We start from the raw sequence: 16997 nt of genomic DNA, 5'->3' as shown, positions 1-16997 counted from the left end.
CATTTAAACGCCTCTAACTCATCCTCCTCTCAAGCTGATGCGACCGGCGGCCATTATGACAACCACAAAGACACACAGACACACGCAGATCCCTCTTAACCCCGCCCCGCTTTGTGGTCCACACGCCAGCGCATAACAGCCTAATCTCACAGCTACACCGGAGGCCAGCGAGAAATGTGTTACTCCGACCGCCGGCGTGTGTGTGTGTGTGTGTGTGTCAAATGAGAATGACTGTGGACAGCTGGCTGGGCCTCTATCTGATACGCTAAGAACATTATCACTGGGCGGCAGGCAGCGAGAGAGAGATACATACGTCCAAGTCACAGCATGGGGAGACCTGAGCGCAGCGGAATAGTGGGGAGCCAGTTATACTATACCTGAGAGCGGAGAGGACGGGCTGTACGCTGGGAACAACACACACAAACACAGCAACAAGGAGGATCGAATAAAGTGGAGCACGCACAGGAGCGGCCGTTTGTGCAGAGGCCTCTCGGTGCAGGATTCAGCTGCAAACATATGCACAAAAACATGCACATGCAGCAAAATACAGTCACATGCACATGCATCTGAAAGAGGATCAAAAGTCTGTGTTGTTTAAAAATCAAGGTTTATTGTAGAGAACATTTGGCAGTCATTGGCGTTGACAGAAATCAAATCTCTCCCGGCCCCCCACACTGCACCTCAGCAGCAGCTTGGCAGCAAATATCAACCTTCAAAACTTCCCACCCTGGAGCAGAGTTACCCTTTAATACTCCGATGTTTGTTTAAACTGTACTTCCTAATGACAGAAAACAAAAGGATAATAGAGTGAGCACCTTGCAGATAAGGGTGAACTCCTCCACGAGCCCCTCACACTCACTTAAAGGCATCTTTGTTTACAGATGGTTAACGATCAATACTGCTTCGACCATGTATTCTGTTTTCCTCACTACAACACTGTTGTAACTAAACACACTTTGTCTGCTCAGGGCTTTTCTGGGAAACATCAATGCTCGCACAGCCTTGATAAATTGATTACTCAGTGTGTGAGGGGGGGGTTGCCAAAGTGATACAATACACTGTGAGAGCTCCATGGTCATAAATTCATCTAATAGATCATCCTCACATGGCACCTGCTGCTGTAGAAAACTGCATATTGTAAATGGAAGACATAAACAAATACATGTTTCTTCCTTACTGTATCAAACACAGTAAAAAAAAACCTGCAAGGAGACGGACTAAATATGCACCTCCCACGTAGAGAGAGACTCTATTAGGAGGCAGAGTTAGTGTAAAGGTCAGAGTTCATACCTAAGTTGTATGACCCCACAAGTAGCACCGCATTCCCCAGGCAGCCCACCACCCTGACAGGGACAGATCTACAGTAAGACAGCTGAGGAGAGTTTTACAGAGTTCTCTTACTCAACAGTCAAAAGCTGAATGTTTGATTAAACATCCACGAGGGAAAGCATACAAATAAAATGACTGAAACAATTCAAGATCTGGTTTTTGAAGCTGCCCTGTAACTGCTTTTCCTCCTTGTGAGGAAAACGATGCAAGAAAAATAATCTGCTGCAAAGGCTTTACAGTTTCATCAGCACTGTAGCTGATGACTGAAATAAAAGCTGTCTGCAATCATGACAGCAAAGATTTTAAACTGCAGGAGCGTGAGCGATATTAATGATGAGAGATGATGAAATGCATTTGTCTCTGCTGTGCTGCCCCCTGCCTGTCACTGTGATACAAACAACAGGCATTATATACAAATAAAGAGAATGGGCTTCAAATTCTTATAAAAACAATTCATACAAAATAAAGCCATAAAAATAGATCTGTGTACAAAATACATTTCTAAAAAGAGACCTCAAAGTAGCTGTGCAGTAAGAAAACAAAAATACAATTCTGTTGACTTAAAAGGATTACCGTCTAAACCCTCTAACTGGCATCGACACGCACACAGATACACGGGTAAGATGTGTGCTAATACGCTGCCCATTCCCCGAGTACACATAGATTAACATAAGCTTGCTGCTTTTTCCTTTCCACGATGTTAATGCAGGTTCATGTGTTCGAGGTTTGTGTGAATGTTCGGCTGTAACAGGGGAATGTGTGAGTGTGTGGCAGTGATTGGGGTGGAATGAGCAGTCATGTGCCCTTATGTTGAGGTTTTAACGCGTGGAATGGTCTGTGTGTGGTAGTCTGTATATGTGCATATCTGCATATCAATACTGGGGCTGGTACTTGGGGAAAAGGTAGAGGTCTTTGCACAACGAGCTGGTGAACTCCGACATCTCTTTGCAGCGGTGGTGGGCGGTGCCAGGAGCGTAACCCTCCCGCGCTTTGATGCGCCCGTTGACCTTGAGAGACAGAAAACAGACATGAATAAAAAGTTATTATTACTTATTTAAAATGCATGATACGTGATGGGGATTCAGTATGTAAAATAATAGGACACTTGTGTTCACCTGCACCAGGATGTCTGCAATGTGTGTGTCTCTGGCATGTAAGCGAAGTGCTGTGTTGATTTCCTGAATGAACCAGGATCCTCTTTTGGTGTTCCGCATGGCTGCTGTGCCTTGAGGAGAAACAGATTAAACAATAAAGGCTTAATACATCAAGATGACATTCAGGTGACGGCGGAGCTCAAAGGAAACCTTTACAACAATTTGAACCTCTAGAAAAAAGTACACCACAAATTTCACATTGCACTTAACACTGTCAGACCCATGATCGCCAGAACCAGAGAAACAAGACTTTTATATTACATACATTATTCTTCCTTGTGAAACACTGCTGCCTTCATTACCCATACTGCAACTCCAGAGAGACGGTAGTGTTCCCTCGAGCAGGATCTGTTTACAGATCTGCATTTGATTGGTCGGTTGGTTGCAGTTAGGTCTTGAGCTGGCTGCATGCATCATGCCATGTTGAAAACATGGGCCCAATAACAACAGTAGTAGTTTACACACACATTTCTTTTTGCTGCTTACTCTATATATAACTTCCTATCTTTTTAGTATTGACTTAATCTCTATTTCTATTCTATTTTTATCTCTATTCTATAGTGTTCTGGCTTCTGTTTGTAGTACTCTTGTAGTCCGAGTAATGTTGACCAATCACGTATCAGCAGGCTGCGGCCTATGCAGGAAAAAACAGTCTGTGTGCTCAGCGGTCATCTGACAATGACTTAGCTTCTTATTAATCTATAAACAGACATCTGCAGCAAGGTCAGCTAACAATCTGTTCTAGATCTAAAGTTCAACTTCAGATCATTTTCCTGATGCTGTGTACCAAAAGCCGTTCAGTGTTTAGCTTTCCCAACTTCCTCAAATGCATCACAAATGATCGATCCGTCCTCCGTTCAAGAAACAAGCATTTTAAAAATCGTTTTCTTCTCCTCTGAGGAGACAGATCTGACAGAGCTTCATTTTTACTTGTTAGTAATCTGCATCATTATGTTGAAAGTTTGGCAAAGGTAAGACCCGTTAATTAAAGTCAATCCCAAGAAAAACTTTATTTTTCGGGTTCATACCGCAGCAGTTAGCCAGAGTGAAGCCCCTGTGTCTCACTATTTACAGTAGAACTGAGACTCACCAGAAACAGATGAACGGACTCTCCTGCGGGGGATTTAATGAACCAAGAAATGACGGCATTTATTGTCAAATCTAGAGAGGCGAAATTCACTTCAGTTTTGATCTGAACACGCGGCCTTTCTCAAGTTGCCAACTGGACTGTAAACAATGCAGGGCACGGAAAAGGAAGTCTTGACTGGAAGTCGTTTATCGCTAACCGTTGGCTACACGCCCGACATCTTCACTGTTGTCACCAGAGGCTATATCGTTGTTAGACTACAGCCGATGTGTTCTGAGATTGGTATTGAATGGATCACTACATCTCTACTGCTGCATTCATTACCTGACACATGGCTGTGTTTATCTTTTACTCTGCAGTTAAATAACACATTTCATTCATAAGTCCACCCCAGAATAGCAAAAGGGACAAACTTACAAATTCTCTGACCTTTGAGGGATGCGTAGCCGCAGATCATGTCAGAGCGCTGGGGCAGTTTGATCCTGGGTCTTCCCATGTCCCCTCTTTGAATGGAGTTCGCGTCCATCTGTCCTTCCCTCCCAGCATCCCGCTGTTCACAGCTTGGTGAGCAGGTCCTCGTCGGGCCATCTATCTGCTCCACTCCACAGTCCATCTCATCTGGAAGACAGCACAGCTTCAGATTAACCTCAAACATCCAGCAGTCTTTGAATATCTGGAACTCTTAAGGGGGTCTTGGATGCACCCATGGCAAAAACTTACTCACTGTTTTTGACAAGTAAAGGATTAAAAATGATCTGAATTCTTAAAATAATATCTGAAAGGAAAGCTGCATATGGCTCAGTTTAAGTTTAAGTACCTCAGCAATTTCTCCAAATTAGCTTCATTAATATTCTTCATTTTGGAAACAACTGCATAATAATTGACGGGGTTTTCATATGCCTAAATACTGGAACAAAATCATCATTGCTATATGCAGAGGCAGTTGCCAAACAAATCTAATGGCCTTTCAGGAGAACGCCTGTGGTGGTCTCTGTGGTGGGGCGAGGGTGTGTGTGAGAGTAATTAGGATGCTCCTGAGGGGTCTGAGGGTTTGTTGGGTCTGCATCAGCCGTGTGGTCGGTCCATGACATCGATTACAGATATTAATTACATGTTTATGGAATATTATTGCACTACATTTCTATTATGTTTAGTCTCCATCAAAACAATGAAATTTGACACATGATGACACCGTTCACAGCATCTGGTATCTGTGGCTGATGGATAGCTGTGAAACTGTCACCGTGGTTACCTGTCCCTGTGGCCAGGAAGGTGACAGCAGACAACATCTGGACATGTGGAGGTAAAGTCTGCCATCTGTGTCTCTCTTACTCTGAGTAAAAGGTTTAATTATGTTGCAGGGATCCAACCTAGTTAAAATGATGAATGCACATTTGAACCCTGTCCCACTGTCTCCTCACAATCGCACATGTAATGAACTCCTCCACAGGAAGGCAACCTCATCAAAGGCATCGATCATCTCACCTGCCTTCTTTACACGTGACACAGCACTAGCTGTCCTCTGTGATCCACATTTAAAATCTAGTCCTTTATCTATGGTTGAGCTCAAGTGAATCCAAACAACCAGTAAAGAAAACGAATACCCTTTTCCCACCGCAATTAGCGCATTGATGCAGGTTTTTCAGACCCGGGAAGACCTGCTTATAAATGCTGATTGTCTCTGTTCCCATTGCCAGTGGAGTATACTCCTGTCTGTCTCTTTTCTGCTGCGTCACTGTCTGACATTACAAACGCATCGGAGACAGGGTCAGTAAACAGTGAAGATGTTACGGTGGTTAGGTCTTTATTGTATCTATTACTCACTCAGTCTATTTATCAAACTCGGCGCTGACAAATTTGGAACGATGCTCGAGCGCTGCTTGGACGGAGACAGGCGGAATTTTTAGCTGAGATGACAAGGAGTCGCAAAAGATACCGACGGAGCATAGCATCCGGCATGTTCCCATCAATTCCAATCAGAGCCGAGGAGATAATTACATGGGTCTACTGTAGAATCATTTGACCCCGGGTCTGAAAGCCGATTGTAGCCTTTCCCACTAAGCAAAAAAGCCATGTGTTAGTGGGTTTTTGGACCAGTGGGAAAGCAGCTTAATTTTGACCACCTGTTTTTACGATTGTGTGACTACAGAAGCTTGTTTTTAATAATTGATGAATGGATTTCTAATCAACATTTTAAATATTTTGAATACCTTTAGATTTGCATGGCTGTTATGAGAAGCCTATACAGCTCTCGGCTTCTGCTGTCTTGCATTGCCTCTCCAACTCGGCTGTTAGACATGCTAAAATACATTTTTCTTGCTGCTGGCTTTAGAGCCACTTTACAGTAGACGGGTTTGTTTGCTCGAGGTCGGATGCTGCAAACCTTCCCAGACAACTTAGCCTTCTTAGGGGACAAACTGCTCCTGAGATCTGAAAATCGATCTCATTTTTAAACATCATCCAAAACTATACATTTCCAATAAATTGATCAAATCATTTTTTTGCCCAACTACAAGTGGTATTTATAAATAGATTCTCCTCATTACTTTGCATGACAAGAAAATGAAACAGCGGGGATTAACGAATAAGATGGACAGCCTTACCTCCTCTGCAGGCCTGGATGAAAAACATCTTTGGCTTGTTCTGTAGCAGGGGGCAGTGTACGTTGTCAAAGGCCTCAAACACCCAGTCCAGCTGAAAATAACAAAGTGACACACGTTACATGTTGAATAACTTTAAACTGAAGTGGACATTATGAACAACAACACAGAAAACTATCAAACCAACACACCTGTAGGAGCTCTCCGTCTGTGCCGTATATAGCTCCTTCCACTCCGTGGGAGAGCAGACACACCACACAGCTGTTGACGGTCTGGTGGTCCTGACGTCGGCCAAAATTCTCAATGCACGTCCTCATGCCCTACAGAGAGGACAAGGGAAATGGACAAATGTGGTTAACACAGATTGTTGCTTTTTTTAAATAGTGAACAGGTTGGTAAGGCAGTCGTGTGAAAACAGATCACTCTGCGTAAAGTCAAGGTCTTCTCACTCCAACGGTTAATACCCACGCTTTGTCTCTGAGCAACAGCCAACATGTTTACTTGTTCCAAGTTTCTTAGAATAAGCGTTAAGAATAAAAGTGTGTTTGCTTTGTAAAAACATTTACACACGAAACAGAACTGAGAATAGGAGCTAAAACAATTTGTCAAAGACATTTAACACTAGAATGCAGTTTCAACTGCCTGAGTGAGTTTCTCAAATGATTCAAGGTCGTTCCTCTCCCTCTTACAACTTCCTTTCCCTGGCCTTGTCAGCTAAATAAGACGGATGGTTTGTGTTTCAAATAACATCCTGAAAATACTTTTTGTGTCTGCCTCTTTGTGTGTTACCTGAGCAGTGAGGTCCCTGTGGACTGTAACCATGTAGTCCAGCTCTGTGAAAACCTTCCTGAGGACCTCGTCATCCACCTCACCTCCCTTTCTCGGGTCAAGGTCAGGCGCAGCACGAGGGTCAAAGGTCACGTTACTGATCACCAAAGCAAAACCACGAGGGGATGAGTTCATTCTGTAGGACTGGAGAAAAACATACCAAAACATCCTTGTGAGTAAAGTATTTGCAGAAGTGTGTTTCTGTAATAGTTTGTATACATTATTTTATTATAACACTTAAAAATGACTACAACTTACAATCACTATATATATCTCTGCATTTAGTGCTCACACAGACTTCTAGAGAAGGTTTCACACTGAAGTGTTTCTCAAAGGAGGCCAAAGGTAAAACATAACTCCTTGCAAACCTGTCTAGCTGACCGTATGGAGAGAACTATTTTACCTGCTGGCAATGAGAGAGGTAAAAGTCATGCGTGCACGGCAGCACAGGAGTGGTGATGGGACTATCTGCATCCAGACTGAACTCCATGGACTCTGTCGCACACACAAACACATAACCCGAGCGTTAAACTGTACTATTTACACAAGTCAAATCGCTGACACAAACATTTAAAATCATTGTGTGCTCCCGCCAGCAGCGGTGTGACAGTAAACTTTGCACTACAATGCTGTGAATGAGTCACTCCTGGGGCGTGGCGCCTGTAGGTACAGACAGCAGCGAATGTTAGAGAAGTTGCACTCCTACATTTCTCTCAGTGGTAAGATTATCTAATAAACACTTAACACAGACTGAACTCTCTGAAGCTGCTGCTGGATGCTTAATGTTATTGTGCAACAAGCACCACCCCTTGTCTCCACAGAAACAGAAAAATATTGACAACAACATTGTACACACACACACACCTGTTTTAACCTGAAAGCAGGCTGCACTGTAATATCACTTCACTCACCCTGTGTCCGTGCTCTCTTGGCAGCAATTCCTTCTTGCGTGGAAAGAGGAAGAGAAGAATCCACAAACCTCTGGAATTCAAGCATCATGTGCAAATTAGTAATTATAAACACCAGCTGGTTAACACAAACAAAATACGATAGATAATAGAGGATTATGTGCTTTGATGTGGTAGAAGCAGCTGTTTGTGGGAATAAGACAATCATGACTTCACCATTATGAAACCTCCTGCCTGCTGCCTGACTACCTCAGCAAGACATCTGGTTGTCTAACATAATCAGGACGTGGTTTGTGATTCTCACATCTGTCCGCTTATCTCTTCCTCTTTTCTTTGTCTTCTCTCTCTCCCTGTCTTCTTCCCTGACTGGGGCCGACTCTCTGAGTGATGCCTCTGAGCGCAGGTGGATATCTGGGGCCTGCACTGGGCATGAGGAGGTGCTGCTCACCTCACTCCATTCTTCGATGTCTGCTGATGATGTCTGCAGAAGGCCATATAACTGAAGCATACCGTCATCAAACTCTAAACTTGTGGATTCAGCTGACAATTTAAATCCTCCTTTAAATACATATTGAGTGATACAAAGTTCTATGGACATTAGCTTTCGTACTGTCTTGTGAAAATATCACCTGAGTATTTCTGGTTGAAGGACTATGAGCAGAGTGCTCACCTCTCTCTTCTTTTCTGTTGTCTGCTCGACTAGTCGACCTGCCTCTCCTTCTGGCTCTTCCTCAGGCTGAGTAGTCTGTGAGCAGAAAACAGTCTAAAAGCTGCACTACGTCTATTAAAAATCTGCTATGTATACTGTAGCTTTGTGTTGTCATGACTGTATAAGTGCTCACTCACCTCTACACGTGTATCTTTGCCATCTTTTTCAGGTGATTGTGTGAGCAGGTCACACAAGTGCTGCTGGTCAGTGTCTTGCAGAGCTGAGCAGAAGCTTCTGAAAGCTTGGGGTCCTCGCTTTGGTAAGAGTATAAGTAAACGCCAGCTTCGTTTCTGAGATGTTTGCTCTGCCTAGAAAAGAGATCAGATTAAAAAATCAATAAAGATCACTTAGAAAAATTTAAACAAAAAATACTATTCAACTCACTCAAAATGATATTATGTTGTCAAATCATTGGGCAATTGCATAACAATCATATGCAATACTTATTTTGTTGACAGTCAGCTGATTGATTGTTGACAGTCAAACATGCTAATAACATGAGAGTGAAACATAAACATCTGTGCTCACATACCATGATGGCCTCTGCCATGCTGTCGGTCAGGATCTCGTCTGCCTGTAAAGACTGAATGAGCAGCTCATCCACAACCAGCTGTTTGCACAGGATGGCTGAGCGTCTCCGAAGAGCCCGTTTGTCCTGCTCCAGCATGCCACACTCCAACATTTTGCTTCAACAGACTGGCGATAGGACAGGTAACAAAGACACATGAGCCTTAATAACAAACGGATGTTAAAATAGACGAAGTGTCAGACAATGCCATCAACTGCAGCGTCTTACTACGAGGAAAATACGCGTTTTAGTTACAGAAGCAGTATCGCGTTAAAATTTAAATATAGTTTTAACACTACTATATATACATCTGTTAGCGTGGCGTCATAAAATACTTCTTTATGAAGGTTATGATGAAAATATACACTTTTAAAGCCCTCACAAATAAAACCACGATGCTAGCTTAACAATGCAGGTGTACACACAGGAGGAGCATACTAATGCATTTACGAAGACAACGTACTTAAATGTCAGAATTTCTGGCTTAATATTTACATAACAATAAAAGACACTGGAGTTAAACTATATTTACAGTTAAGCGTTGATGGCCACTTGCCGATGCTAACAAGCTAGCTAGCTCACTTCGGTTTGCCCTTTTTCTTGCATGTGGGGGAACGGAATGAAATTCCTTCAAAACTTACTTTTATGAGTTCTTCTATTCCTGCAACAGAAAACAAAACGTCCAGGAAAAAAACTACAGAAAAATGTCGACGCTTTTCAAACTATTATAATGCAAATTTAATAACATCCCGTCCCTGACTTTACAAACCAACTTCCGCGGGGTATGCAGCAATGGGAGGGGGCGGGGCTACACATGTCGTTGTTTTGGATTCTGGCCAATGAAATCACAGTAAGTATAGAGTGACGTTTCATGTCTCCAGTAAGCTGGTTTCTTACGGACTGGGGCCGCCTACCGTAAAATTTCTGTATGATGGCATTTTGAATTTGAATCTGTTTTCTGTAAATAAGTAGCCAATTGATAAGGAGCAGTCTGGGGATATGCATAAACAATTCACTAAGAGACAACTGTTCAGCTCGTATAAGATAGACTGTTAATGGCTGGAAGTAAAGGAAAATGTAAGTGAATGGATATTAAAAGGAATGGCTTTTCAGTCATATTCATAGGCATGATCTCAAAAAAACATACAAATAACATTAATGTAATCATGACATGTAATCAACAGTGGTGTAAACGCTATGAACTATGAGTATAAAAGGGTAAATTACACAACATGTAGATGGAGGGTTTTTATTAATCATAGTGTACGACAAAGCATTAGCTGGAACTTGTGAGTAATACAGCTTCCTAATTCTGAGATGTATGAATAACCTGAAATAAATATAATTATTAATAATTTATTGTTAAATGATAAAGCTGAGATTGGCTCCTAAAAGTCCTACAAAAATTTAAAATGCTCATATATGAGGAAGTTGAGAAACATGAATAGAAATTTGCTTTGTAACATTTCTTCCCCCTAATCCTTTTTATCATCTCACTATCACAACTCTTTAGCTGTATCTGCTAATAATTAAGAGAAGTCTTTACAGGGATCCAAACTATCTAACTTTACATAAAGTAATAAACATACTGCTCCAACTCAATCTGCACATACATGCATATAACACATGATCTAATAGTGTAAGAAACCAAAATAACATGATCAGTTGACTATATTCTGTGAGCAAGTACTTTTAATTAAAGTGTTATTGGATTTGTATATTGTTGCATTGGTACGTAAAACTTCTTCCTGCTCTGGTCAAATCATAAGTTTGCAGATAAAAGTGAAAATCAAGTCCAGAACACTTTGTCCAGTCCAGTTCAGTCAAGTCCAGTCACTTTGAATACAGAAGCAAGACCATTAAATTCAAGTCAGACAAACAGTTTATAGAAATGTAATTCACCATTTAACAGTGCATACTTCCTCTCTTTCAATCTCTCTCTTCCTTACTTCCCTTTCTCTCGCTCTCTCGCTCTCTCTCTCTCCCTCTCCTCAGGCCTACTTCACCCTCCCCTGCTGTCTCTCTCCTCACCCTCACTGTGTGTGCTGTCAATAATTGATGATCTCACTGACTCAAAGGGTAACAGGTCCGGGGGAAAATGTCTCACCCGTTTCCTTATTTATTTACAAGTCTATCTTTAAGTTCAGTCAGTCAGAGAAACCACTAGGAGTGTTTATCCGAGGATCGATAGCGTGCAGTGCCCTCACTGTGTCCTTCTTTTCTTTATTTTCTACAGTTTGTTGCAGCTGCTGCACCTGTGAGCATGAGCGGGTTAAAGCTGCCTGTGTGTGTGTGACAGCAGGACAGAGGGAGGAAAGGGAAGCTTAAATGAGTGAGAGGCAGGGGGCAGAGAGGAGGAGGAGTGACAGAATGATAGAGTGAATTAATTCAACCTTAGCCAGTCCTGATTGACTCGGTCGCAAACTGGCATGTACAAACATTCACAGTGACACCAAAGCCATGGAGGGAGAAAAGAGGAATGACACGTCCTTTTCCAGGAAGAGAAGTTTCACTTTTGGGGCATATGGAGGGTGAGTAAAGACACTGTTTGCTTTATATTGGACCTGACATTTAGCACTAATCAATTAAGTAGCTGAATATATGACATATCTTTAGATTTAACCCTTTGTATGTAAGATGATCTGTCTTCTTAGAGTAGTTCTCACTTCCTTGTTTACAGCGTGGACAGATTCACTTGTGCAGACGAGACCAGGTGAGGTTTGTTTTCTGTTTTACTGCAGCCAACATTCTTTCACAAGCTTTGAGGAGTGTTGTGTTGTCTTCTTGTGTTAATGAACCTGTTGCTGCAGACCTGAATCTGCAGAGGACACCATCCTGGACATCCTGGACTCTCCTGCCACTGAGAACAAGCCTTTCGTCTCCGCCAGCAGCAACCAGAGGGTGGTATCATTATAATGTTCAGCGTGCACCTTCCTTCTCTTAATTTAATTCAATATGAGTTTCAATATCCTGCCTCTGTGAGAAGTCAAGTCGCAACTGAAGTGTGTGTCATCTTCCTCTTCTTCTTCTCCTTCCCTTTCTGTGCGTCTGCCTTTCTGTCTGACCCCTGCTGCCTGCTGCTCGTATCAGGACACAGAGCTGTTTGAAATCATTGAAAAGCTGCAGGTGAGTTACGCTAGCATTGATCTTGTGTTGTGTGTGTGTGTCCAGGAAGTTTCTTATCATCAATACTCCCCTTGTCCATCAGGGCAGCAGGATCGATGAGCAGCGCTGTGAGTTCCCTCTCCCTCTGAAGGTTAGTCTTCATTACATATGAAAAAAAAAAGGAGTAGTTGACTCGATAAGCAGGTTTGATTCTGTGTTTGTGTGTGTGCTGATACTGATCTTTCACGGAACGCTGTGACATTTGTTTCCCCAAAATCAAAGCACTACACAAACAGGCCCTCTTCATAATCATCAGGTGCTACTTTCTGTCTGTTTTAGTCTCAGATTTTAACGATAGGTGGAGACCTGCCGCTCATCCTGCCCTCAGAGTCGGGGGGCTACTGGATCGACCCCCCTCTGGAGAGGTTGGTCGACATGAGTCCCACCTCGTCCCACTCCGGCCCGGATCCAGAGAGCTACGACATCATGGAGAGAGACGGGGAGGCCAAAATATACCACGAGTTCTTCCGCTCACGAGTAAGCAGACTGTCTAAACTATAAAGGACTATATTCTCTCTCCTGGACTGATAATTATGTTTTATCATGCTCTATCTCTTTAGTACCACCACTCGTTCACAGCAGTGGATCCAGCTCTGGGGCCTCTGGTTCTGTCTGTGTGTTTGGAGGAGGAGGAGAACAAGCTGCGAGTCATACTGAGGTTAAGATCAGCTATTTTAACCGACTATGAGACATTGTTGAATGTTTGACCTTCACTGTGCCAAATCATGTTTGTGCAGAGTATGACACAAGACAGAGGTTATCACATCTATTAGGTTGTGTGCCTACATCAAGTCTTAGCTTAATTACGGACATACAACTAGTTTGGAAGCCAATTACGGTCCAGTATGCGACTTGATTTAGAAAACTGGACTCCTCCAGTGCACTTAGGATGCTTACTTAGCAGAGAGTTTTTGTTAACCGGTATTCATAGATATTATACCAAAGAGGAAGAAGGATTGGATCTAAGTATTTGAACTTTTTAGTCAGAAAAACATCAGTCATGTCTGAGAAAAATCTTCACGTTTGTGTTTATGTTGTAATTGTTGATTTGAAGCAATACTGCATAATGTACGTATAAAGGGACTGTTTGCTGTCTCACAGGATGAAGGAGTGCTCTCTACATGGAGTCTTCTCTGTCTCTCTTTTCCCAAACATCCCATCTGCTGTTGAATTAGCGAAGGTAACAAACTATTCTGGAAAATAATAATAATTCTAAAAAGTAGTCGCAAGTTAATGTTCACATTAGCCCCTTGAAAGTGTTTATATTTGATACACTGTGTGGATATGTTGGATTATTTTACTGATGCATCAACATGTGAAGCCTTTTAGTGTTTTAGCTGGTCCAGGCAAATACTGAAATATACACTGTGGGGTTATAGGATTTAAACTATTCATCATATCTTCTTACTTGTCAAAGTACCTGAGAATTGAACTTCAGTATAGCACTTTTGACCTCTGCTAGACTGCTGTGTAAGACGTGTATAAAGTCCCTCATTGTCTCTCTAGATGCTCTGCGACAGAGTGACCGTCTCAAAGTTTGAAGTGGTCGGCTATCTCAAGGTAATTATCCAATGTGACCAGTAACTTAAACAATAGATATCAGATAAATGCTATTAATGCTCCTCCCTCAGGCTCCAGATCTCATAACTGCATTCGATGAACACAGAGTGTCTCCTAACTTCAAGTTTGGCATTTTGTACCAAAAGGACGAGCAGGTAAGAAATGTCCTGCATTCGAAACAAGGCACCATATCATAACTGCTGCCTCCGAGATAACATCCATCTGTCTGTAGCTCACAGAGGAGGAAATATTGAGTAACAACGAGGAGAGTGAAGAGTTTAAGGAGTTCCTCTCTGTGCTGGGAGAGACGATTCAGCTGCAAGGCTTTACCGGGTAATGTGCACTATAATGATGTCTAGCTGCACAAACGAGACATGCTATGTGTAATATCACATGATATCTTCTCCTCTGCTCCTTTTTCTCAGGTTTAGAGGAGGACTGGATGTGTGTCACGGTCAGACAGGAAGTGAAGCCGTCTACACTTCCTTTCACGGGAGGGAAATCATGTTCCATGTCGCAACCAAGCTGCCGTTCACAGACGGCGACCCGCAGCAGGTCAGTCAGTGTGCGGCCTATTTCTATGATTAGTTTGTTACACAATTCTAACACAGATTTCTTTCCTCTTCTCCTCGTCATCCTGCACAGTTACAAAGAAAAAGACACATTGGTAATGACATTGTAGCTTTGGTCTACCAGGAAGGTCAAACCCCCTTTCTGTCTAATGTCATCAAGTCTCACTTCCTGCACTGTTTCCTGGTGGTCCGGAGGATTCAGAGGGAAGTGGAGACAGGTGAAACTGCGTACCAGGTGACCCATTCCTCTTCTCATAAATTCAATCAAGATGTTTTAACAACCGCAACTTTTCTGTCATGCATTTTTTTTTGTTATTTTTTAGTAGGAACATCAGAAACATTCACCTCTGTGTTCATTGCAGCCAGGTAAGTTTATCTTTTAAGCTGTAACATTTTTCTCCTCCTCAGGTGTCTGTCACAGCCAGAGAGGACGTTCCTCCCTTTGGTCCGGTGCTTCCTGATCCTCCTGTCTTCACAGAGGTAAGAAATAGAACAAATGTAACTCTTTTCTTTTTTCGTAAATGAACGAACAAACTTTAACAACCGAGCCATGTCCGTGACTGAGCATAAAGGTAAGGTAAAGGTAAAGGTTGTTTTTTTTTATCTCTGCCCATCTGAAAATGCCTTTCGTTTTTGATGCTCCACACAGGAAACTTAGTTTTACCTGTCCTGCCTCTGAGCATTTTAATCCAAAGCTTGCTCACCTGAATAGCTAGAATATAAATCAATGACTGAGATGCTTCACAGGTCTTTCTTTCTTCCTGTCTTTTAGCAATCCCTGCTGAGAGAGTTCCTTCTGACCAAACTCATCAATGCAGAGATTTCCTGCTACAAAGCTCAACGCTTCAGCCGACTAGAGGTAAAGAAAAAGAGGTTAAAAAATGTGCATAACAGTTTTTTTTTGTTTATGACTCTCCAAACTTGTTGCCTGATTTCTCTCTGCCATGTTTGCTCTTCTTCCTGACGAAGCTCCGCACTCGTTCGTCGCTCCTGGAGAGCTTGCAGGCTGAACTCTCGACTCGTTCCCAGTGCATGATGGGAGATCCATCACTGTCTGCTCTCCCTTCATCTGAGGGTGTACGGGGGACGTCTGAGGGGAGCGGAGGATTCATTGAAAATTTTAAGGTGAATGTTGGCCTCCCTCATGCCTTTCAGCTTACATAATCTCCCTCATGCTTTGTTTTATTACTTAAATTTCATTATTCACTCTGAACATTTTGTCTTTAGAGAGCCATCAGAGTGCGGAGCCACTCTTTTGAGACTCTCGGGGTACCCAAGAAGATTGCTAGCAGTGCATCACAGAGGCTTAAGGTAAAGATTCACAAGAGAGTTTTTGAGTAAAAAAAATACTTTAAAAAGTTTTGAGCTAATAGTATTTTGTAACTTCTTTCACAGACAGAGAAGGATGGAGAGAGGTAAGACTTCTGTATTCAGGTCAATATTTTTATGACTTAAGATTGCATTACAGATACATGGTTTCTCTTTTTTCAGTGACAAATCTCCAGGACCTCTGCCTGCTCCCTCTGACAGTTTGGGAGCAGCTGAACTCAAAGATCAAGCCAGTCCTCAAGAGGAGACATAAAAAGAGATTATTTTGTAGATTTTAGAATATAATATATGTATAGACATCACTAGCTTATATGGTAACTTCTGTATTATGCTAGTGGAACCCTAATATGTACATAGAGTGTAAAAGTAAAGAGTATTTCTAAGAATATAATTATTTTACTGTCATAGCAGTGATATTCTACATACATGAAAATCTTTACATCGTATTTCAGTGAAATGTCAATCATATAAAACTGCCAGGAAAGGCTCAAATGTATTGAGAGTTTACACATGTGTGTTTATATTGTCAATAAAACTATAACTTCATTGAAGAGACAGAGGTGAGGAATAGCAGTAGAATAAATTCATAATTAGCACAAAGCGCAGAAAAGGAAGAAAACAAATTGCTTTAAATATGGAATTACTGATACAAGTAACACGTGATTTTTAGAAAAATGAGTTGAACAGTTTAAGAAACCAAAATATACTGAATATATAAAAAAGCAGATGAGAGGCTAAAGAAAAAGGATGGGCCCGTTCAATTTACAATACAGCTCCACTGTGCCATTATTGGCAATGTTGCCCTGGTTAGTCATGCTGCCATGAATGGAGAAATCTGAGCAGTGTCCTGCCAGAAGACATTCATATAAGGTATGTTCAAGTAAAAAGGTAGCTATAAATAGCTAAATTTACTATATGATGTATTTTGATTTATCTGCTGCATTTTATTTTTTTTGTGCAAGGGTTTTATCTGAAAAGTAACAAGTAATTATAGTTGTAAAATAAACGTTGTGAAATATTCTGAAAAAATTAATGAATAAATAAATAATATTTTTAGTTGTTTTTTCTTGCATTAACTATAAAGGTGTGGCCAGATATGTGCAGTTAAAAGTTATAATTATAGATCAAAATTAAAAAAGATCATTTCATAAAAAGAAACAAATTTATAAGATACATTTACTGATAATG

General features: G+C 41.7%; 2 protein-coding genes across 6 annotated transcripts; one reads left to right on the top strand and one right to left on the bottom strand.

Annotated features, from left to right (window-relative positions):
* Positions 1–590: 590 nt before the first annotated feature.
* Positions 591–9953, bottom strand: casp2 (caspase 2, apoptosis-related cysteine peptidase). 5 transcript variants are annotated; one of them, XM_069656177.1, is made up of 12 exons: positions 9825–9953; positions 9148–9345; positions 8753–8923; positions 8577–8651; positions 7910–7979; positions 7402–7493; positions 6960–7142; positions 6362–6490; positions 6174–6264; positions 3988–4188; positions 2445–2554; positions 591–2336 (listed from the first exon to the last, which is right to left on the bottom strand). In XM_069656177.1, the coding sequence occupies exons 2-12, from the start codon at positions 9295–9297 to the stop codon at positions 2202–2204; spliced, it is 1407 nt and encodes a 468-aa protein (XP_069512278.1). In that variant the 5' UTR covers positions 9298–9345; positions 9825–9953; the 3' UTR covers positions 591–2201. The 5 variants fall into 5 exon arrangements, with proteins under 5 accessions (XP_069512278.1, XP_069512277.1, XP_069512279.1 ...); XM_069656176.1 differs by having other exon boundaries at positions 9148–9311; XM_069656178.1 differs by having other exon boundaries at positions 4000–4188; positions 9148–9311.
* Positions 9954–11533: 1580 nt separating this feature from the next.
* On the top strand, positions 11534–16792 carry rap1gapl (RAP1 GTPase activating protein-like). The gene is made up of 19 exons (XM_069656753.1): positions 11534–11714; positions 11864–11896; positions 11994–12084; positions 12274–12309; positions 12392–12439; positions 12628–12825; positions 12909–13006; positions 13450–13528; positions 13855–13908; positions 13980–14063; positions 14141–14241; positions 14334–14463; positions 14554–14715; positions 14889–14960; positions 15253–15339; positions 15450–15605; positions 15708–15791; positions 15876–15895; positions 15972–16792. The coding sequence occupies exons 1-19, from the start codon at positions 11644–11646 to the stop codon at positions 16060–16062; spliced, it is 1695 nt and encodes a 564-aa protein (XP_069512854.1). The 5' UTR covers positions 11534–11643; the 3' UTR covers positions 16063–16792.
* The last annotated feature ends 205 nt before the right edge of the window (positions 16793–16997 follow it).

Source organism: Semicossyphus pulcher, unplaced genomic scaffold (genome assembly GCF_022749685.1).
Source record: "Semicossyphus pulcher isolate SPU_LCO1_2020_fin unplaced genomic scaffold, fSemPul1.0.p SCAF_9, whole genome shotgun sequence".
NCBI lineage: Eukaryota > Metazoa > Chordata > Actinopteri > Labriformes > Labridae > Semicossyphus > Semicossyphus pulcher.
The sequence above is the reverse complement of the archived record's forward strand: the minus strand, read 5'-3'. Positions and strand labels throughout refer to the sequence as shown.